We start from the raw sequence: 25381 nt of genomic DNA on the forward strand, positions 1-25381 counted from the left end.
ATTACGATATGCTGCTCTCCTCAATGACCAGCTGTATTAGGGCATTTTGTAAACCAGGAAGTGCCATATCCGAGTTTAATGATGATGGTAATAATTGTGTCTGCGTAGGCATCTTCTGCATGAATCTCTGCCTGCCACTGCTTTTCCACACTGGTTCTCAACTTGATCTTCATCATCAGCTGTCAGTGTACATCTTCCTATTTTCTCAGTCCTTTAATCCATCCAGATTTTACTCCCTTCTGGACACAGTGGGGTCATCACTGCAGTGATAGTCACAAAACACAGCAGACTGCTTTGTTCTTTGTGTATCCACCTCTGTGATTTGTGAACCCTGCTCCCAAACGGCTGAATAGCACTAGAGACAATTAGAGAACATTGGTTGTCACCAGCATAATTCAGATGAACCCACAGTCACGTGGTCCATCATTGTTAGTCCTCAGTTAACAATCCTAACATTGTCCAAGTCATTACTGTTCTGGAAGTGAGATGAGGCAAATAATGCAGTTTATTCAACTTGTTTTAAGAATTTTGACACATGTCTGTATTTTGGTAACTGCCACCACTAACAAGATTTGCAGTCAAGCTTTCTGATCCCCTCCCCAGACCTTAGCAACCACTGACCTGTTAATCTGTCTCAATAATTTTGTAGTTTTGAGAATGCCACTTAAATGGAATCAGTAGGCAAACTTTGAGATTGGCTTCTGTGACTTAGCATAAAGCATTTGAAATGCACTGAGTAGTGCATATATCAATGATTTGTTCCCTTTCATTGCTGAGAGTATTCCATAGCATGGCTATATCACAGTTTGCTTATCCCTTGACATATTGAGGGGCATTGGATTGTTTACATAAGTAATGCAGGTGGTACTGGGCAGATCCATGCCCTATTAATCCCCTTACCTTGAGAGGGTAGGACCTGTACCTTGCCTGTCCCCAAGGGAGTATGACAAAAGAGATGTGCTACCACTCCTCTGATTCGGTTATGTTTTGTGACAAAGGGGCATTGCATTCGAGGATGTATTAATTAGTCCCTAATCAGCTGCCTTTAAGTTGGCAGTTGCTAAACTTTGTCAGTAGATGACACACATTTTGGAAGGAAGAGACATCTTTGGTCCTTTGGCTCAGGTATGGCTCATTCACCAGGCTTCCGGAGAGTGCAGTTTTTTTCCACTGCCTAGCCACTGTAGTTATCTTCAGTGTGAGATGCCCGCCAGACACGGCTTTCTCTAGCAGCTGGCTGCGACTCTCAGTTCAGACAGAGGCAGCATGAGAGAGCGCATGTGGGGCCGCACCCCAGCCAGTGCACACACCCTTTCCTGCCCCACAGTGCAGGCTGTGGGCCCATGGGGCTGGCCATCCAGTGAGCCACCCCGACCCACGCCCTGCCAGCATGCTAGGTTCTGCGGGGTTGGGGGGAGGTCTCTCCAACTCCAAGATCCCCCTGATGCCCTGGGCACGGGTGATTTTCTCTGTGTGCCTGAGGGTTGCTCTGCTTGCCTGGGGGCTGTGAACCAGCTCTGACCTGGCCACATGGTGCGCTGGCATGCATCCACACATTCTTCATTATGGTCTAAACCCTCCTTCCCAGTTTGCCCTTCCTCATCCCTCGATTCATCTTTGCACCTAATCTCCTATCATCATTTAATATTTGTTGATACTAAATGTCCCCTGTTTAAACTTTGGGTTTTTTTGGCTCTTGATTGAATCCAGACTGATGCAGGTAATAATCTACTCCCTCTACTTCTGAAGAACCACTTCTGATTTACTTGCTGGTTTTCTATTGAAATTACTGTAAGGATTTCATCAAAGGGGAAAGCATGCATCAGTCTGTGCTACTGAGGAAAAGAGAGCTACCATATGCTAGAAAGTCCACAGACATTTTATTAGCTGTGACATAAAACCAGATTGGAGGAAGTCACTTAGGGTCAAATAGTACTACTTGACAGAGCAGTGTCTTCTCAGGGGAAGCAGAGAAGTTTCTGGCAAACTCTCAGGACTTTGCAGCATCTAGAAAGGAGCTCGGTGACAACACATTACTTACATGCTGTAGAGATTGGCCTGACATTAAAAGTGCATGCAAAAAGGCTATAAAACAGAACAAAAATTTGCAAACTGCGAAAACATGTGAAAAATCTGACTCCCAGGTAACAGCTTTAGCAAACACAGGAAGGAAGAAAACAGGGAGTGCAACCCTGTGCAGGTGGTGTTTTCCTCTTAGGACTTTCTGTAGGGCTGGCATCCCCTTCCCCTGAGGTGGCTGCGTCACTACTGAGATGATATAAAATTTATAGCAGCTGAGTGTTTGAGAGGGCAAAAGTGACAGGAGCCCAGGGGACCCTGAGGTTGGTAAACGGACTTGCTTCCCTTGTTTCAGGACAAAACCAGACCGGTATACATCTCTTCACTCCAGTGATACCCAAATAAAAATCAGTGAACATCGGGGCTAAAGAAAAGTTTATGCAATGGAGACTGAAAAGTATTTATTAACAAAATAGAGGTGGAATGCCATATCATTTGTTTGACATTCCAGTAAAAGTCAGTATACCACGAGCTCTCAGAAGTAAGATACCAAAGGTGCTGTAAAGACTGGAAGGGAATATACCATCTTCAACAGTGGTTCACTTTAAATAGTAAGATTATGAAAAATCATTATTTTCAGCCTTTTTATATTTATATCCTACATTTTCCTCCAGAATGATATATTGACTTAATATGTAAGTAATGATATTGTTTCAGTCCTTTATAGTCATACAAGTCTCTGCCTTCCCTATGATGGGAAATTCAGAGAACAGAGACAAATTCAAAGTATTCCTTCAACGTTTCCCCATTCTCAGTCTCTCCACCGGATTAAATCACCACCACCACTTTGGGCTGTGTCTTTCAGACCTCTCTTACTCGCTGGAAGGACACCAGCCAAACCAACAATAGTGGTTCCAGTGGTAGTGTTAATTACATGCGTTGAATAATCCCATACCTCTGGGTTTAGTCCCAGTCTTCTACTGACTGTGTAGTCATTTAGGGCAAGTCACTCATCTTCTCCAGGCCTCCGTGCCCTTTCCATAAAATGGAGCTTATAATAATACCTCATGTTTAGGGTTGTTATGAGGATTGGATTAATATAAGTAAAGCACCTAAACTGTGCTTGACGGATAATAAATATTATGTAATTGTCACTAGCAGCAGCAGCAGCTTTGTCAATCTCATTCCTTTAATTTCTCGTATATCAACTAGTCACAAATCTGAGTCCCTAGTCCTGACCCGTCTTTTTATATCCTGTGTCAAGTTTTGATTATTTCCTGTCATCATTTAAAAAGTGTCCACATCAATAAATCACATTCCTACTATGAAACTTTCCGTGTTCCCTAAAAACCTATTGTTTCGTTTCTTTTTCCTGGGCTCCTTATCACAGTTAAAAGATACTACTCTTTTTTTTTTTTTCACGCATGCTTTAAACTTCAACCTTGTATTGTCAGCGCAGCTTTCCTGCAAGTTAAATCAACAGCTGAATCCTTTCAGCTGCATCTTGTAACTGTGTTTCCAATCCATTGCTCTTTCTGTTCCTTCTGCCAGCACCCTTGTTACCCCTGACTGCCTCCAGTCGCTTTCCTCCAGTTTTCACTTGCTCTTCATCCGGCTGTATCTCAATCTGTTGTCAAATAAACTTTGCTTAATGCCTTTTCAAAATACCCATGATTTTCCCTATGGCAAGTCGAAGGAAGGAAGTCCAAACGCCTTATTTCAGTGTCTTTCACATACATGTTCTGGTGAACTTTCTCAGCCCTTTCTCCTTCCTGCTTATTAAACTTCTCCAGTGTAAGTTTGACTGCAGTCAGTCAGGGTGACTTGCTTCCTTCCTACCTACTCCTTCATCATGAGTTTTTTTTCCCCTCCTAGAATGCCTGCTTTTAGGACGATGCTTAAGAGGCTTTGGAGTTAGATCATCCTATTAACTAACTGTGTGAATTTGGATACTTTCTGAAAAAACACACATTTTTTGCCTTTTTTTTTTTTGAGAGGGCAGATAATTAGGTTTATTTATTTATTTTTATTTATTTACTTAATAGAGGTACTGGGAATTGAACCCAGGACCTCGTGCATGCTAAGCATATACTCTATCGCTGAGCTACACTCTCCCTACCCAGATATGTTTTTTAATAGCTTTGATCCTCAGAAATTTTATTTGCCAAATGAAGGTAAAATTACCTGTCTCTTAAGGTTGTTATAACAATGAAATAAATAAGCAGTGTTCTTAGCACAATATCTGAGACATGGAGAGTGTTCCTAGTATAAATCTTAATCAACTGGGGTTTTTTGTTCCCTTAAGAAAAACATCCCCAAATGTTACCACTCTGTCCCTCAACCTGGACCACTCTGCCCACAGGACTAGAATTCGGTTTCAATTTCCTGTTTCATAGCACCTCATTATAGGACTTCTCACATTGAGACACTTGTTATACTAATTATATTTCCCTGTCTAGATCCCAGAAGACACAGTTCCTCCCTGTTGTGTTCTTTGGAGAAGCACTGTATTTAACAGAGATTAAATATCTATCTTAAAGATTTGTGATAAGCAATAAAGGAGAACACACAGATACAAGTGTTTTGTATCTTCTTAAGTGCTCCGAATAAATGATTTGTTGTCCCTTTCGCAGCACCTAGTACAGTGCCCTGCACAGGGTAGTGACGTGCTTGTTGAATTCAAGTGCACAGTGATGGCCTCTGAAGTGCGTGTTAAGGCACTTTGTTTATTCTGCATTGTGTTATCACTGATCATGTGGCCCTAGTGAAACATGCCGTTGTCTCTTTTAATCGTATTGTGTTTCTGTTCTATTATGTATCTACAGGTATGAGCCTACAGAAGAATCATACTAAAAAAACCTGTTAAAGATATGCTCACATGCCTTTCACTTCTGTGTCATAAGCTAATTTTTGTAGTTTGATAAAGGGAAGAATGAGATACAAGAAAAGAGAAGGAAAATGTGCTTTCACACTCAAAACTGGGTCATGGAACAGGTTTTCCATTTCAAGCATTCAGCAAATTAGACTGTGTCCTGGGAATCATAAAATCAGAAAGGGTTTAATTATTATAGGCTTTGAAAATAATTTTGGAATACTGTAACTATGTAAGACTACTACAGTGCAGATACATTCCCTCATATTTCCTCTTTCCCTGAGAAAAAGCCAGGAATCCCTTAACCTAGACTCCTCTGATAACCAAGAAAGACACTCCATTAACTGTATTTTCCAAAATTTCCTTTGTTGACACTTAACTCCAAGAGCTGTATGCCTCCAGCCTGAGCTGAATGAACATCAGCTGTTACAGAAAGTGTCCCTTCTCTTGCAGCTGTCCAGTTCTTACTGTGCAGATGGTTGGTTTCTTTTTCCTTTTACCAGCAATTCTTTTCTTTCTTCGCCACACTGGACTGTGATCCTTTGTGATCCTGTATGAGTGAGTCAGTCAGCAGTAGGAACACTCATAGGATTGAGGACTTTTCAGATGTGTCCAAGTGAAAGGGAGCAGGGATTCAGAAATGAGGAATGGCTCTGAAGGCTGGCTGCATACTAAAAAGGGGCCAAGACTTCCTCCCTGTGAAAAGTAGATATTCATAGTTTTATAAAAAGCATCTTTGTCCTCAAAAAAGAATTTTGATTCTTGCTTCATTGTGTGTGGTCAGAATAACAGAGTAGTCAGACCCAGAGAAGGTGGGTAGAAATAGCAGTTCAGAAGAGAAATCCAGATCTTTAAGCTAACTTGAGTCAAGATGGTTTGTCTCTTGCCGTGCGTAAGTGTCTCGATAGTTACCTCCATCCTTCAGCTAAAATCTTTCAAGTATACATAAATGTTTATTCCTGATTATTTCTAATATTCTTACATTTGTTATTTTAGTATTAGTAATAAGTTAATAGAAAAGAATATTTAATGTTAACATTCCCTATTTAATATTTTACATATTAAAATAGACAGTGCTTATGTATGTTGTATATGTAGATTATGCTATATACATAATTATATAGATACCATATGTTTTAACTAAGAAGCACACACAGGTTAATCCAGTTGCTTAATGGATATGCTATGCCAATTATTTTATCAGACAATGTATAGAGAATATCGAAAGTTAAACACCTGTTTACGCTGAACAAATATTTACTACCACTGTTTTTTCCTACAAAATTCACCCTAAAATACCTATGCAAGGTAGCATGTCCATAACTGTTTGAAAACTAGTCATGATGACATTCACTAAAGTTCTTGGCATTTTATTAAGCAGCAGCTAGATTTCGTAGTCTAGACCCTAATGTCGATTACTGCAAAACTTAATTTTCATCAGCCTTTTTACATATAGACTTGCCTGCTTTAAATATTGTGTAATTTGTTTAAATAAAGAGATTCCAAGTAAGCTATTTGAGTAATTTGTTATGGAAGATTGTTTCAGTGTCAGCATGAGTTCAGAGTTAATTCAATATGTGAATTCAATATGAGCTCAGTATGTAAATTTGAAGTCAGATTAAATGGATAGTCGAGGCAGAGCTTTGAGTGGGCACATGGGATGTGATGGATTTTTCTATCACATTAAATTTGACTTTTTTCAAAATCAAACACAAATGATCATAAGGTAAATAAAATCAGAGCCCAGAATATAATTATAAGAAGACTGGTTGTGCTCATTTTTCAAATAATTATAATACCAAATTTCTTTTCTTGATCTTAGAACTGTGTGTTTAATTATAATATGACACTTACTAATGTGGCCTTACAGGATATTTCCAGCCAATATTGGCAGCATTCAGCATTTTATGTTCTTAGGCTGTTTAGGCTTATTTCATTCCATTTTAATTATTATTCTTAATGATGAACAAATTGTCCCATTTTTGTCCAGTGAGTACTCCTCTAAGTTGACACGTAGGTCTTTGTGATTTAACCCTAAGAGTCTTCATAGCTTTCCTTGTCTTCTAGAATGAAAGGTATTCTAAGCCCCCCTTGTACCTCTGCGGCCCCAGACCATTTAAAAAATTGATTTTGTGATATTTTATTGACCTGTGTAAGTTTATTTTATATTAAAGGGGGAAAAAAGCCTTTGGTTTTTACTTGAGTGAATATAATTTTATTCTTTTCCATGTGGGAATTTTAAAAAAATAATTTTAGGTTGTATTATTTATCAGTCTTTCTTTTAAGTCTTCTTTTAAAAGGTATTTTCCCACATCCAAAGTTACATACAAAATTTTTATGTCTTTTTCTATTCCCTGTATAATTGTATTTCTTACGTTTAAATTGTTGATCAATCTGGAATTTGGCTACAGGGTTATAGGACATGAGGTAGTAATCACACTTTATTTTTTTCCAGATGGCAGTCCAGTTGTCCAAACACCGTTTATTAAATAATCCATCACTTATCCACAGTGCTTTGAAATACTACCCATATCAATGTGCATTCTTATACCACATTGGCTTCTTAGAATATAGAACAGGATTTTAAAGTTTACTGTACAGCAGCAGAAACAAAATGCTGAATGACATCAGCACAATGCACCATTGGGTTTGATACGAAATATTTAGTTACAAACTGTTAGATTTGTAAAAGATGAGTTTTCTTTTCATATATGATTATGTCACATATTCCAAGGCTCTAGTTCTTGTAGTTTCTCAGTGGCCTTTTATATTCCTTCCTTCCTCTGATTGTCACAGCAGTCATAGGAGATAGCTGCATAGAAATGTTATTACTTTTTTTTTTTCCAAGCAATGAAATTGAGGTTGAAAGAGTTTATGGAGCTTGAGCAGGATCAAATCAGAACCCTTCTTATCTCCACTTTGGATTAACTCTCTTTGTAAAAACATCTTGACTCTCACTCTAATTCCTATTCCTATTCCTAGTCTCCTTCTCGTTCTTCCTTTTTCTTTTCACTAGTTTATGTGAAGAAAATATCAGATATCTTATTTTATTTCTGCCATTGAAACGAGGTATTTGTCTCATATGATTCAACAGTTAAAATGCACCTAATAGTTACTGGAGTATAAGTATAGTTATTATATTAATAAAAAGATTTTAGCCAATTTTGTATGACTTGCAGTCACCTATTCATTTTGATTTGCTATTTATTAAATTGACAGTTGTTATTTTAAATTTCTAAATTTAGCTTTTTTAAACAAACAAACAAAAAACCCAAGTTCTGTTTCTGGCAAGCAGCAGTTCTCTGTATCCATGAGCTTTTTTTTCTTTTTTTAATTTTTTTTTTGATTCCACATACAGGATCATCTGGTATTTGTCTTTCTTTGTCTGACTTGTTTCACTGAGCATTAGGTCCATCTATGTTGTTGCAAATGGCAAGATTACATTCTTTTCATGACTGAATAGTATTTTATTGTATATACCACAATTTCTTTATCCATTCTTCCATGGATGGACAGTTAGGTTGTTGCCATATCTTGGCTGTTGTTAATAATGTTACAGTGAACATGGGGTGCATATATCTTTTTGATTTAGTGTTTTCATTTTCTTTGGAGAAATACCCAGAAGTGGAATTGCTGTACATATGGTAGTTACAGTTTTAATTTTTTGAGGAACCTCCATACTGTTTTCTGTTGTGGATACATTAGTTGACATTGCCACCAACAATGCATTAAGGGTCCCCTTTGTTCCACATCCTTGCCAAAACTTGTTATTTTAGTGTTTTTGATAATAGCGATTCTAACAGGTATGAGATGATATCTCATTGTGTTTTTCATTTTCATTTCCCTAATAATTAATGATGTAAAGCGTATTTTCATGTACGTGTTAGCCATCATATATCTTCTTTAGAAGAATGTATATTCAGATTTTCTACCCATTTTTAAATTGTTTGGGTTTTTTGCTATTGAGTTGTATGGATTCTTTATGTATTTGGTTATATTTTGTTAAATACTTTCTCATAATCTATTTAGATGATCCTGTGATTTTTGTTTCTCATTTTGTTAATGTGGTACATTACATTGACTGATCTGTGAATGTAGGGCCATGCTCGCATCCCTGGAATAAATGCTACTTGGTCGTGATGTATGATCCTTTTAACATACTGTTGAATTCGGTTTGCTCATGTTTTGTTGAGGATCTTTGCATCTAAGTTTACCAGGCATACTGGTCTGTAATTTTCTTTTCTTGTGGCATATTTGTCTGGTTTTGGTGTCAGGGTCCTTCTGGCCTCTAAAAATGAGTTTCGAAGAGTTTCCACCTCTTCTGTGTTTTGGAATAGTTTGATAAGGGTTAGTATTAATTCTTGTACTTCTTTGTTATTTCCTTCCTTTTACTAACTTTGGGTTTCATTTGTCCTTCTTTTTCTAGTAGATTTGGTTGTTTATTTGAGACTTTTCTTATTTCCTGAGGTAGGCATTTGTCAGTAGGAACTTCAGTCTTCCCTGACAGGCCACTTTGCTTTCTTTTGTGGGGTTTTAAAGGAGTAGCATGCATCCTGCTTCCTAAATTCAGTTTTGACTGAATGCTTGGAACATAGTAGGCTTCTTAAATGTTTGTTGAAAGACCTAGATGTACCTAATCACAGTGCCACGGAATAATGCTGCAGGAGATAACATCGTATAGTCTATGGGAGCAGCTTTTCTCGGAGGGATCTTGGAAGATGGCAGTGAGGTTGTTTTCCAACATCATTTTCTCATTAGTAGGAGTTAGTATTGTAGAGAAAAGGAAAATGGAATTCTCTTTTCTCAAAGGGAATGTGCAGTCAAAGCTATGAATGTTATGATGCAAAGAACCTTGAAAGAAAGTAGGCCAGCTTATGCTGCTGAGTAGATAGTGGAAATCATGAGGGTCAAGCTGGGAAGGGCCTGAACTCCCATTCTGGAGGTTAGACTTTATTCAATAATAAAGAGGAAGCACCAAAGGTTTTTTTCAGAGGGAGAGTGACATGACCATTTTTGAGAAGGTGATGAGGAAGGGGTAGGAAGCAAGGATGCTGCCATTTTCTAGTAAAAGCAGGCTTCAGGACAGCATTGTATATTAGACTCTGAAGAGTGTTTGCTGCCAGTTCTCTAGTACATCTGGCATACGTATCCAGTAGGCAGAGCTGTCTGCGTGGAATTTAGGAGGGTGCTGGCGTGCGATGAGGGCACTTAGGGTGAGGAGGAGAATGGAATCCTGAAATAGTAATTAAAAGATACACAACAGAAGGGGACAGATTATTTTGCCTTCAAGTGAAGGTTAGAGTAAATATTTATTTAAAAATTCAGCCCAAGACAGTTGAGTTACAATTTTAATTAGATGTATTATAGGCTTGTAAAAATTTTCAATAGCATCTGCAAGCTATCCCAATAATAGTTAAGGAAGTAAAACCTGGAACATATAACTTAATAAATAACAAAATAATGAACTTTTCTTTTTTTTAAAAAAAACTTAATATACAGTTTTGACCCTTGATTATACATTAAATACCTTAAAAGACACTTAACCATGCCTAGCAACACAAATATATATACACCTACTTGCACAGTGGTAGGTTAGGTAATAATGTAAAATACTATGAAGATAGAAGACACTCTTTGAGACTCCCAAAGCCTCACCGTGTCTGTGGTTCCTCACCTATAAAAAGAAAGTAATATTTGTGAACAATATTATTGGCCCTGTTTTGTTCACAGACTTATTTTGAGGATGCAGCAAGATAATATATGTAAGGACAAGTATCCTTACATATATATGCTGAATTTTAAAGCATTATACAAATAAAATGTATCCTTACATATATATGCTAAATTTTAAAGCATTATACAAATAAAATGTATCCTTTTTAAGGAAAAAATGTAAAACTAAGAAAAAAGCATGAAAATGCAAACCTATTAGCTTTACAATCAAAACGTTTACTTACCACTTTACTCTTTTTGTCTTTTTTTTCTGCTTGGTTTATTCAGTCTTTGGGAAATGTTTCAAATATTCCTTAATAAATGATTTTATTGCTTGGCAGAAGAAAGGGAAAAATAAATGATACAGTCAATCACATTCAAAATAAATTTGTGATACAGATAATTGAATAGCTATTTTTGTGAAGAATTAAAGTGCACATTATGGTTATTTATTCTAGGCATTTTTGTACCCAAGCTGCACCTTTCTTCATTTTTCATTTTTGATAGATACTTGTGTATGAGCCTGTGTATTTTACTTTTTTTTTCAAACTATTACGAATAGATAATAAAATAGGTGACTGTCTTATCTTGTATATGTTCTACTTTTGCCATCTTTCAGGCTGTGTTAATGGCACCGAGGGCAAGACTAGTATTAGTTCACAAGGCTGATTTATTCATGGGAAACTCTCATTTTATTTATTGGCATCATATGTAACACCTGATATGCAATAACTCACATCTATCGACGTGGCTTACAGGAGGCTTGCTGGCTTTTTAGGGCTCTCCTCAAGACCTAAATGAGAAAATTTTCTTGGGAAGATGCAGCATTTATTCTTCACAGACATTTTTCTGAAGAGCACATGCATCTGCCCACACTTGTAAGCTGGATGTCCTGCTTTTTCTCAGGCACACAAGGATCTATTGAAAAACTCCGTGTCACACTGAAACAAAAAGTGCAGCCCACACTGTTAATACTAGCGATGTCTTATAAATTTAAGCCACATTACTCAGGCAGAAATTCCAGCTGTTAAAACATAGATAATGGAAAGCCAGTGTAAGTAGTGACCAGCATTCTCAATAGGGTTAAACACCAGCATTACACATTACTTGAACCGTAAACTCGATTGCTTTGGGGTCATTGACAATGTCATCATGACTCAAGTTCTCTGGTTGGTTTGGTTGCAGAATTCCACTTCATGGAAGAAAACTATTACTTGCTTTTAGTATTTTATTGGATTGGGCACTAAATTAAACACTGCATTTAAGACCACAGTGAACTCTCAGAATCATGTGAGAAACTGTATTCTTGAATTGTAGATAATTTTGAAGTCAGCTTGACCTATACAGAACAAAGCAATTAAAGTTTGGACTTGGCCTACCTTGTATCATAATGTCAGTACTATTCACTCTATGGTGAATTTTCTTCCTTTTCAAAATTTCTACATCTCAGCCATAGAAAGTTGCAAAAATAGTAGAATAGATAAACAAGATTACACTGTAAAGCACAGGGAAATATACACAAAATGTTATGATAAATCACAGAGAAAAAAATGTGACAATGAGTGTGTATATGTCCATGAATGACTGAAAAATTGTGCTGAACGCTGGAATTTGACACAGCATTGTAAAATGATTATAAATCAATAAAAATGTTAAAAAAAAAAGAGAAAGTTGCAAAAATAATGTGTTGAGTCCTGAAGAATTAAGATGAATTGGATCAGTGCTTTTTTTTTTTTCCTCATATAAAGCTTAACAAGATAAAGAAAGCCTTTGCTCTAAAATCATGGAGCCGGAGATAATTTTTTAAAATTACTGTCAAGTTATTGTTTGATAAAAATTAAGAACTCAGTCTTTATTGCCAATTCAGTATTGAAGTTTCATGACCATACACCACAGTATCAAGAGAATTACTTTTTCTTCATTACAAAAAAAAAAAAAGTCATATGGGAAAGAGAAGCCTTAACTAACAAATTATTGTACCTCCAGGTCACACCTTCATATTACTTCAAATTACATACTGTCATTAATAAGATCTTTGGGGATAAAATAATTCTTTGTAATTCTTCAGTATTTCATTTTATTTTTAATAACTGCCATGTAATATCAAATTATGTTGTTTTTATCCTAATATATTAACTTTGACAGGAGTCCATTATAAATTGTCAAAGTATATATGAAAATATAATATCTTCATTAAATAGCCAAGGAAATTAAAAACACATTTATTTTGCCTTTAGTTGTTTGAACAATGTCCTCAGTTTTACTAACGCTAATGGCAATCAAAATACAGAAAAAACAGATCCCTGGTGTTGCTGTATTGACAGCCGCAGGAAAACGTGGACAGCATAGCATAGCATCATAATTTGTACATATTGTCTAGTTTTAAATCAACAGAACTATCCACAGCTATGCTTTATGAGTTTAGATCTATAATAGTCCAGGACCACACAAGAAAGGAAATGAAACTATTTAAACAACATAAACAGTTTTTTTTTTCCCCAACATGAATTTTATTCTAGGGTAACATCCGTTGACTTCTTTTTTATTCTACTAAAATAGTGCCAGAATACACAAGATTTTAAAACCCTAACAAAATTTAATCTATTTTTACCAGCTCCTATGTCCAGATTCACTCAGCTTTTAAAACTCAGTCCAGGCATCTTTTCACCTGTCCTTGCCGCACAGCCACTTGTTCTCCCCCAGCCCCACCACACAGGGCTAACAAGTAATATTTAAGTATTTAATAAGTGTTCCCAAATTTAAGAACTGGTGAATACTAGAACCAGAATCCATTCAGGCAAAACATGTATTTTGTTCTTGCTAACGACAGACAGTCTTTTCCCACAAAAACTATCTAAAACTCTTTTAGAGAAATGAATAATTAAATAAAGAATTGCAGTGAAATGTGATAAGTACTATGATGAGAAAAGTATCAGGTACTTCAAATTATATAAAAAGGGGCCCTAGCCTGATCTAGAGAAATGAGACTAAGGGACAAAGACAAGTAAATCAGAAAAAGGAATGAGAGTGTTCAGACTGATCAGTTGTGGTGAAGCTATTATTTGGATCAGTAAATGAGGCTGAGATGAAAATCATAGTAAAGTTCTGTGTGATTGTAGCCATATTTAGGCTCCCAAGCCACTCATGTGAAAAATGTCAATCTTTTGCTAGCTTTTATTATCAAATGTTATTTTAGTTGTAACATCGTAATAGCCTTTGGTTTTTAAAAAAAACTGAGTAACATATTTTTGTTACAGCTTCATTTAACTTAGTAATTCAAAAATAAAATGAAAAGGATACAATATTACTGTTTTAAGGCATATAATTATTTTAAATAAGGAATATCGGCAGTGCCTATAGTATACTTCTGCAGAAGGGTATGTTCTGATTAATAAAAATCTGTATGGGATTTCTGCACTATGTAATGACATGTAATTTATTAATTAAAATGTTTAACAACCAGCCATGTTTGGGAACAGAGTCAAAGAAGACTGCAAAGTGATAAGGTAGGAGTTATAGAACTTTCAAGTGTTCAAAGCACCTCTTCATTATTTTGTTACAAATACTGTAGTCTTGAAACACTCGCTTAACAGTAGTCTTTGATTTTAAGTGTATGTATCACAATCTACAATTCAGTGTAACCTTGTCATCCATTTTTGTATTATCTGACTCCTGGAATATTATTAACTAAGGGTTATGTATGGATGAAATGACTGTATCTTCTACAGATTTGGACCTCTCTTCTTTTTTGTAAAGGTGATGGTGCTTATCTAAAGCAGGAATCATCCAATAGTTTTATCTTTTTCTTCTAACTTTAGTGGGCTGAAAACCTAGAATTGCAGGATACATGCGTTTTTTTAGCTTTATTGCAATATAATTGGCAAATAAAATTGTGAGGTATTTAAAGTATACATCATGATGATTTGATACACATGTACACTGAAAACATAAAGCACTGTACAAATCAAAATGGTAGCTATATCTGTCCTTTCAGCTCTTCAAAAATATGGATTTTAAGTAGTGATATAGAAAACAGGCAAAAGATTTAATTTAATTTATTTGTTATTTCAAATGACTATTGCTGAGGTAGTTCTAGTCATTAATCAAGTTAATGAGAGATATTTGGGGTCTTCTGGGGAAAGATGGGAAGGATTTAGTCAAAGTACATCTGAGTTTGGACCTAAGGCATAGATCTCTGAACATATGTGAATATTTATTATTCAATATTCAATACTCATGTATTCTCATTGTCAAATTTGAAGTTTTATAAAAAAGTACATCCTTTTGCAGACTCCAATAGATTTATATCCTGCACGGAATTGTGCTTCATACATTCTGGGTTCCACTTAATTGTTTTCAGAATGTTAGGGTTATAGGCTTGTGTGAATATATTTTCTAGTTGATTCAGTTTATTTCTCTTGAAAGTTGAAGACACTGCTATGTTAGATACTTGGTATCTCAGAAACATGCTAAAATTCGCAGATCAAAAATAGCCTCAGGAACCTAGACGATGATTGATATTTATGAAAGCCTGTGACTTTTCTAAGAAATTGTGACTTCATTTCCTTCATTTAACTTTGTAATTCTTCAAAAATCCAAGATTCTCTTTATCTTAGTGTTCTTACAGTTTGCATTTGCTGCTTCCCCTACTTGACAGTTTAACTTTAAATGAATGTATTACACTTTCTTGAATAAATAATGCATTTGTTTTCCTCTTGCAGTTTCAATTTTAGACTTTAAGGTTTCTGATTATACCCATTAGATAAAACAACTTTGCCAGTCATTAAAGGCAAAACAACTGAGGATCACGGAATGTTGAAGCTATAGAAAGTCTTGATTTAAGAAAAGCAGTTCAGTATATTTCTTCAGCTGCTTTCTGTGACCAAACATTTGGACATCTGACTATATTTGAACAAGTATAGTGTGTATGCCCTACCTTTTTTTTTTTCACTAAATGTTCTATAAAATGGGCATGACTAAAGGGGTTGAACAAGGATTGCATTCATATACTTGATTACTTACTCCCCCATATGATATTATGGATCTGTTTTGCAAATTTAGATGAAACCTTCTCAACTTAAGTGTTAGCTGAGCAGACCAATAATTCTAGATCATTTCAACAAACATTTTCTTTTTATGTCACCACACATCTGTCATCTGTGGGAAATGAACACAAAAAATGTCTCAAATTACTGGCATACTTGCTCTCTACTGATTTGTGTTTGTGTGAAGTATCTAAATAGGTAAGCTTTTCTTTTCTGTTTTTTTCCTTAAAATATCAGTTTAGCCACACCTCTGGAACCTCTGGGTTCAGAAGCCACATTTGTTCCATAGGCTATGGTTCAATTTCAAGGACAAGACTGGAGTTTTATAGGGGTCAAGTGAACTCTGCACTTAACAGAAAGATCTTGAAATGGCAGGATCAAAATAGTGATTTTAGGATATCAGAGAGAGAAAGCAGAAAATTAGGTATGAGTGACAAGAAAAGGACACGATAGATAATATGGAGTAAATGGAATGGCTAGGAAAGTCACAATCAAATTCCAGAAGAGTGCATGCAACTTCCAGATGCTCCTCAGGACTTTGGACTGTATATAGGTTCTTGCTTCGCAGGTGTGCAAGATGTAGGTGACACAGTGGGCGGTACGAGCAATATTATGTTGCAAAGCAATTTTTTTCCTTACAAAATTTTCTATATTGACTTTGTCACTTTTCCAAACTGCTTTTTTTAACCCAAACCATTTGTAGCACACTTAATGGAGATTAATTATAAAAATATCCATTAATGAGAATTTTGAAATCTGAGAACATTAGAAGAGTCGTGTGGTTATGTGATTGCAGTAGGAACCAGTAAAGTAGTAATTTTTCATGGAAATATTTATTTCCAGTATCTCATTTGTGTGAAACCAGACTGAAATATTGCTCATAATATGGCATCAGCTTATACATATATGTCCCAGTAACTAATGATGCAGTAATCATTCTCTAAATTATTAAATGTTAGATATCTGTAAGAGGAATATATGATGATGATGAATAAGTGATTGGGAAGAATCATTCCAAATTATTGATAATTTTGTCATTTTCTTTTACAGGCTATTCAAAAAATCAGTAATGGTCTTCATTAAAAAAAAAAAAGCTCATTTCTGTGTTTATCATTGAGTCTCTTTTTTACTAACTTTTTTTTTTAGGATGTTTCCATTCATTTGGAATATTTAACTGACACAACTCAGAATAGCTAATAATGTCTGATCAAGTAATTAAAAACTGTGAATTTCTTTCATTTCAGCACCTGCATACTTTTTGAGAGGAGTGAGAAAAACCAGATTGGCCTGAAAACCCTTGTATTTATTTATAAAATCCCGTTTCTTCCTAAGTACCTTATGTTTCTTACAGGTGCCCTATTTAAGATACCTGCCTTATAAATAATCAAGGTTTAATTTTTCTGAAAAATTAAATTCTTATTAAAGTTGGCAAAATATATAATGGCTTTTCTGGTTTTCTTTCCAGGATCCCCTTTTTCACCTGGAATCACACAGATCTGAGAGAGGAAGGGGCAGATGCCCTTTTGACCCCAGCTCCTCCTTCATCTCCACCTTAATTGGTAATTATCACGGCCGCAGACATCAGATGGTGGTCACAGTGATTTTGAAACTTCCATTAGGTTCTTTGGTATTTCTTCATATCCATATATTGCTCTGTCATACCTGTTTACTAATGCTGGGAGCAAGGATATTAATTAAATTTCAAGCCATGCTAACTTGGGCCAGTCTTACTCTAAAATAAGTTCAGCTGCTATGAAGAATGGGCATCTCATCCAGAAAACACAGACTGTCAATTAATACAATACCTGATATAAGATATTTTGTACTGTGCCATTTATTGTTCACAAAATGCAATTATATAAATACTCTATAAAAATGTAGCTAGAGACACTAAACTATTTGAACATATGTTAATTCGTTATGTTTTAATTACTCTGTGAATTTAGGGGAACTTCTCATATTCTCTTCTTGGTGCTTTTCTCTGTCTCAGTAGAATTCAGCAGAAAAGTGTCTCAATTTAAAATTTCAAAGTCATTCACCTGAATTCTTGTTTAATTTAAAATGTGAACTGTAGAGGTTGACTGGCTCAAACTACCACTGTATGTCCACATTGGAATAATGGAAGAAGCTGGCCATGTCTGATCTAGATTTCCATTGGATTACAATCTAATTAGGTGAGATAACTGAAAATCTCACTTAAGACCCAGCAAATACTTTTTCTTTCTCTTTTAGACAATTTGGGATTGCAAGTGGCACACCCTTGTCAAAGTACTCCAGGACTGTACAGATAGATGGAGGTGTTCCCAAGTATAAACTTGAAGAGAGCGATACCTGACACCTAATATAGGTGCTGTTAGGAGCCATGCTGTTCTCTCAGCCTTGAGAGGTTTTGGTATACGGATGTTTAAGCTTCTCTCATTATGTTTGCAACACTTAGAGTTCTGTGCTAATATTAGGTCATCCTGTTTGCAGAAAATGAGAACGTGTAAAATATCATGGAGACACTTCCTCTCCTAAATAAGTGGTTAAAACTTAAAACTTCCCACTGATGATTAACCACAATACCTTATGCTTGATTTAGAGCTGACACAAATGTTCCTGTGTATCCTAGAGGCTACATGTTCCCTGAGCTGCTTCCAGACAGTTGACTTTGATGGGCTTTGTAGCCCACTCGTCACCACCACCATCCTAGTCATGGTACTCAGGTCCAAATAAGTAGAGCTTTTATATGTATGTGTGTGTGTGTGTGTGTGTATATATATATATATATATATATATATATATATATATATATATATATATATACACAACAAAATCTTATGTTAGCTCTAATAAGTAGGGGAAGTTCGATTTACTTCGGCTTCATAATTTGGAAGAGCCGTAAAATGAGAATTCCATATTGTGACTAAGTTCTACAGGAGCTTGAATAAAGAGATTATTTTTCAAGAATATAACATTTTAAAGAAAATATTAAGAATCTTGAGTTCCTCTACTAAGCCGTGTGTTTTCACTTGTATAAAGACAATATGAAGAGGGGAGATTTTAAACTTGGACACAGAATTCCTTAAGTCAGTTCGGACTCAGTAAGAATTAGATCCTTAGGAATACCACTTTTGGTGAATGCCAAATCTGTAAATGTTAGAAATTCCTACTAGATTGGCAGCATATGAATTAAAAAGCATGCTTTTGATACTCAGTTTTTTTTTCCTAATGTTCTTAGTGATTTTTGTAACTTTGTAGATTTCCGATTTTAATATGTCTGGAAAAAAGAGACTGTCGTGTCTTTTTGTTTACCATACAGTATCTTGCACAGAAAAGGTCTCCTATAAATATCGACAGAATGGAATACTCACTGGGGTTCCTGAACAAACAAACCAAAAATAAATTTGGGAATAGTATTCACAAGAATTCTATCAGAGGTACTGAAAGTCAAAAATTACACAGTAAACACTACTTCTATAGTAAAATCCTAAAACGATTAGAAGAAAACACCATATATTTTTAACATTTCTTTTTAAGTGGTTAAAAGTAATTTTTTTTTTTTGTAGTCACCCTGCCACTCAGCCTCATTGGAGCTTTTTTATTCATGAAACCAGGAATTTAAAACTGAATTTTTTAAGAGGGGAATTATTACTGGAGGGACATTTCCAAGTGAGTTTCATTGAACTTCCAAATCGAATTACACTATGCTAAAATGTGAATGCTTGCCATTTGGGTGGCTGTTTCGCTTATTCGGAAGAGAAATCAAATCATAAGAGCCCTCCAAGCTAAACACTAAAGTTATAGAATAATCCCTCCAAAGAGAAGAAATAAAAATATAATTCTTCTCATTTATCCACTAGCTTTCATCCCAAAGTACCTTTGAGAGCTCATTCGCTGAATGTGGATATGTGGCAGCCGCTGGGATGGAAATCTGATAACCTATGTGAGCCAGCAACTCTTTAAAAGACAGGAAGTAGGAATAATTCACCCAATTGTGAAAAAGCAGCAGGAATTTGGGCTGGAAAAAAAAATGGAGCTACCTGAGTTGGAATTTGGCAAGCTCGGTGCAGCTTACTCCAACAGGGAAAGAATGCATTTATGTGGTGCTTTATGACCATGCGTGTTCTCTACTGATGGGTTAGGACAGGACTCCACCTAAAAGAGGACCATCGTTAGACCATTTCTACTCTTTTTGCTTTTTGTTCCTGATAGGTCACACTTAATTTTTAAAGCCTGTTCACATTAAGATGCACTTTCATAATAAAACTCAAGTTTGTCACAATACTCATAAAACTAACAAGGCCCCCAAAGATAAAAACATGCCTGCAAATCAGAATTTCTTGTAATTTCTTGACTTTAGATACAATTTTTATTTCATTTAACTTCAGTTCAGTTGACTTAAGATCACATGGAGTAAAAGCTTACTGAAAAACTGAATAAAGAGTAAAGATTGTTTATTTGCTAGATGAAAGACAAGTAAACGAACACATTTTTATTAAATTTATAATCTAATTTAAAAATGAAATGTTAGTAACTGGCAACGATTCTGTGTGAAACAAGATTTAAGGAGTAAAACAAGGTCCTTATTGAACTGTGTTCTGTGTGTTCAGAAGCCAGTCAAAATGAAATCATGCGTTAATTAGGGCTGCTCTTTAAATGCCACTTTGTATTAACATAATTTACCTTGGTGGCATATAAGTTCATATCACAATGCAATATTTCTATATGTTTCGCCACATTTTCCCCCTACTGTGATTACTAGTATCACATTTGAAGTGGTCTTAAATAACTGTGTGAAGAAGGCAAGGCATTACAATCTGGTTTTAAAAACAATGTGCAGAAACAGTGAAGTACTGAATAAAATGAATTGCTTCACTACTTACTTGCCTGTACCTTTCAAGTCACCAGAGAGATGTAGGACTTACCTTGCCACTAAATTATCAGGTTTGGCGGCCAGCCAAATGAAAATCCAGGAAAGTGTTGTGTCCTGTGTCCTTTTGGCCAGGAAGGACAAATAATGACTGACTCTTTTGCGTCTACGTTTGCTGTAATATTGCAGTATTTTCCTTATTAAGTTGGCAACACCTTCAGTAACTTTGGGATTTTTTTTCTGATGCTTCATCCTCGCAGTTCTATTGCCATTTTTCTAAATGTTTCATTTTCTGCGATTTGTATTACCAGCTCCAGAGATAATTTAACACATACCATACCTGAAGTGTGGAAGGCATGCTAATGAACATGTTACTAGTGTATGGGGGAAAACCACTCTGATTTGTCATGTACCTTTTCACACTTTGCTTTGAAAGTGTTAGCTTTGTTGTTAAAATTTTTTAGGATAGTTTCAAGTTAAAGACTTACTGAATTTTATATCAACAAATAGCCATGAATGAGATATTTCACAGTCGCTGAAATTCTCTTTCTGTGCTATATTTGTCCTGTGGTACTTTTTCAGCAAATAAAACTACAAAAGTTTACAACTACTCAGATTTTCTTCCTACACTTTTATTCATAACGAGACCTTTGTGAATATGCCTCCTCATTACAAATTCTGTGGACTAAAGGTCAATGTTGATTGAATGAAAGGCCAGGAAAAATATAAGTGATTATTTCAAGGTCTTGATAACATTAAAACTTTTTAAATAAGTACTTTTTTTTTTTATTAACTGGTATATTCAGGGCAGAGTTACGAATGACTAGGTCTAGCATAAAATAGGACTTCATAATATTAGAAAAATAAATAAAATCTAAACGAAGGCAAAATATATGCCTTTGTAATTACAGTCTCTATAAACAGAAGAAGTGAATGTTCTGGCTTGTTTCTGGAATTCATCCCAACTATGTGGAAATTTAAAGTTATTCCCTTACCATGTTTCTATCCCAAAAGAATATCTATAATTTCTTATCCAAGACTTTTGGGCACTCTCATTTGGCAGAATGCCCATTATCCACATGCTGACTGTTGCTTCTGGCCATAACTGCTAGTTTCTAAGGAATACTTGCTTATGGTTTTCTCAAAACAAAACAAAATATCAAAAAAAGAAGAAGAAAAAATCCTCTTCAGTTTCCCATTGACACTGTCCCCTTGGGAATCTGGTTTGCCCATGCCGATATTAATGTCACCAGTTGGCCACCAAGGAAACATACGGTACTGTCATGGGTGCCAGCAAATGCACATGAACAGATTCAAGATGTATTTTGGTTTTTTTTTTCCTTCATCCGTCAGAAACCATCTTCTTGATGTTGCTAGCTAATGCTAGCTTTGTTCCAAAGCAGAAACAAAAAGTCCAAACAACAACTACAGGTAAACTAATAAAAGGACCTGCTCTTCCTGGCTGCTTTCAGCATCCTAAGCAGACTGAGTGTGACCTGGGATGTTGGAACCTGTGTATCATTCTTATCCATCCTTATCCTCCCAAGTGGATTTTGTTTCTCTTTGCACTTACCTGTGTCACAGTTACTCTGTAAAATAGTGCATCTAAACTAGAATGATCTTCTAACAAAATGACACCGTTCCGTTATAAAATGCAACAGTTTAATCAGTTTTGAGCTATGTCTTTTTTTTGAGGCAAACATATTTCACATTATTCAGATTTGTAGACATTTACAAAATAAATAGGAGAAATGCTTGAGTGAAACTTAAGATGAGAGGACATGGAAAATGATTGTGAATTTTTCTGACCAATTAAAATCTGTATTTACAACATGATGAATAAGAACTCCAATTGATTAACATACCATCCATGAACTAAGTGCTTGATAATTTCTATAAAATATTAAGGCAGTGCACTATGTTTAACTAAATCTGCAATTAGAGTTTGTGTTGTAAAAAAAAGGAGTTGTGTAGAAACGTATTTTAATTATGCATTTTAACTTAGAATTATTTGCAATGGGTTTAGGTTTGTTTTTGTATCTCCAAGATCAGGTGATTGTCTTATTTTCTTTCCTGCAAGCAGGTTAGTGTAGACATAGTCTTTGGGGGCTCAAACTCCTGGGGACAAATACTAGAAGGAAATAAGAGTCCCTGTGTTCACGACTTAAAAATTATTAGTTAAAATTTTTTTTGGTTTTTTGGGGGGGATAGAGGAAGGGGAGGTAATTAGGTTTACTTATTTTTATTTATTTATGTATTTATTTTAATGGGGATTGAACCCAGGACCTCGTGCATGCTAAGCATGCACTGTACCACTAAGTATACCCTCCCTCATGAATCCATATTGCTACATAATATAGGCTTCTTGAGGAACAAAAACAAAAACAAAAAAATCAAAGAATTCTGTTATTCATATAAACACTGAATGTTTTTTCTTTTGATATTTTCTCCCTGAAGCATTTTTGAAAAATCAGAATCTTGCCGTTTTTCTTACTGCATTTCATAGCCTTTTTTTTATTTAAATACTGAAAGTTTTTTATATATTCACTTGTTAAATTCATTATGCTGTTCTTTGATTCAACAAATGTTTATTGAATTTTCTTGTATTCCAGATGCTGTGCAAGATATTGATTACAAAAAATATAAGACATATAAGAAATCTACATTCTAGTGAGGAATAATGACAAACACATAAGGAGACAATTAAAATGTAGTAGGATGAGAAACATGCTAGAAAAGGGGCTATGGTTGTGCTAGGAACTGTTAAATAACAGTTTGGTCCTGACTGTATAAAATCCATGATCTGCATGATTTGAAAGTCAATTTCAGAGTTTATAGTAGCGTTGAGTCATTTTTACACTTAAAAATTTTATAGTAAAAATTAATAGAATATATACTGTGTCCAGTTTTAAATAAATGTGAACTCATGTAAATTTTAAAAATCTGATTCCTTTCCTGAAATGAACCACTAATAAAATGATATACATCTGTACAAAAAAAAAAAAAAAAGGGAAGCCCTCATGGAGAAAAAAGCAGGCCATGGCCAAGTAAGTGGGAAGTGAAATGGGAAGCAGGGAGGTGCAGAATTCCAGGCAGGAAAACTGAAGGGGAGAGGGCAGCAGAGAGAACACAAAAGCTTGGCAGCCTCAAGAAATCACTTGCTCATCTCTCTGATGCTCCAGATAACTGAGACAGTGAGATTCAACAGTTTTGCTACAAACAGCAGACTTGGGGCAGGGGCTTAGCTTGCCAGGTTTCCAATGCAAAACTGTTTCCACTGTTCTTGTATCTGCACAGAGAACCTGTTGTTGAGCCTGACAATGATAAGTTACATTCACCTGTCAAAATACCCTGCAGATGTGCTTTAGTTTTTAATTATAACCACACTTGACCAACTAAAATGAACCTAACATCAGTTACCATCAGAATCAGTGCTATCACAAAGGAAAATAATATATGGCCTAAAAATCAAGTTGGTTATATTCAAAATAGACTAGGTACCAGTTAAATTTATGGCCAAACTGGTACATTTATTGAATATCCTGTCTCCATAGACAAAGAAAACTAAAAAATTGAGTAGTTTTGTTCTTGTCACTGAAACTCTAAAACCTATTTTACTATTTATATGAAACTTTTTTTAATGCATGAAAATATAATTTATCCAGGTATTATTTTAGAGAAAATTCACAAATTTTCTCTATACCAAATGGTTGTAATTTTAAAGTAAAATTTTTAATTAGAAACTATTTGCTATAGTGTCATTTGTTATAATGATGCTAAATATTTTTGCTCATTTAATTACTAGTAGTTAACATTTATGCTGAAGCTTTATTCTCGTTTATTATTTTTCATTAAAGTGTTTATTTTCTTAGCAAAATGTTTTACCAAACATTATTATTATCTATTACTATGAATTTGTTTTGTTCTTCACACTAATAATAAAATACAAAAGGAGAATCTCTTCCCTTCTGAGGAAAATCTAATGCTTCTAACAGAAACACATTTGGTTCAGTTTATATAGCATATAGCTTTTAGCACCTGTCTGGCTTCTTTGAAGTTTAAGTCATACAGTTCATATTGTATTATTTGAATTTTTCACAAACTATTTTCTCTTATCTGGATACAAAAGGGAAATTGGGTAAAATTGATACTATATCGTCTTTTCCTTTGTGCAGATAACCTGGCCTGGGTAGTGTTATTTGGTATCATAGGGCTCCATCTAGTGGCTCCAAGAGGGAATTTATTTGTTAAATTTCTAGAATTGATTAAAAAGTAGAACTTTGAAACTGTTCAAATTGGGTAAGTACAGTAAAATTGATGTGAACTAACATAAAGATTACTTTCCCATAATAATATTTCCAGATATTAAAGTTCTGTAAGTATTTTAGGGAATTAAATTACATCAAATATTAAAAACTTAGGAATTAGGAAACTGTCATGATTTTTAAGAAATCTAGTTTTTGTACCCATTATGCATTAAATATTCACCCTCGTCCATTATTAGACAAGTAAGTTCTGTTTAGGGCAGTTTTACAAAATGACCTTTATATTTTAAATGGAAACTATAACCAAGTACAGTAATTAAAAATGAAAATGTTCCAGAAAAAACCTTGCTCTCGTGTTTCAGCAGTCAGTTAACTCTTATAGGTCAACTTACTCATTTATGACCTAGAGTTGACGATCCCCAAGGCCTTTTAATGAATTCATCATGACTGTCTTTTATCCATGTTCAAGTCGTACAGACTGAACCCCACCTGTGGTTCATATCCCTAACCGCTGAATGGACTTTATCTGAAAATACTCTTTTTCACATATATTTATGAAACTTCTGATAAAGACAGCACTGATTAAATTTGATTCAAATTATGTTGCTCTTTTCCC

At 35.1% G+C, this 25381-nt stretch overlaps 1 protein-coding gene across 3 annotated transcripts in view; it reads left to right on the forward strand.

Annotated features, from left to right (window-relative positions):
• Positions 1–25381, forward strand: part of SEMA3E (semaphorin 3E) — a 308842-nt gene that overhangs the window by 240101 nt on the left and 43360 nt on the right. For all 3 annotated transcript variants that reach the window (XM_072965116.1, XM_006211742.4, XM_072965117.1), the window contains one exon: positions 17114–17207. In XM_072965116.1, coding sequence (XP_072821217.1) covers positions 17114–17207 — 94 coding nt within the window. The remainder of the gene's footprint in view (positions 1–17113; positions 17208–25381) is intronic.

The sequence above is a fragment of the Vicugna pacos genome, chromosome 7 (genome assembly GCF_048564905.1).
Source record: "Vicugna pacos chromosome 7, VicPac4, whole genome shotgun sequence".
Lineage (NCBI taxonomy): Eukaryota > Metazoa > Chordata > Mammalia > Artiodactyla > Camelidae > Vicugna > Vicugna pacos.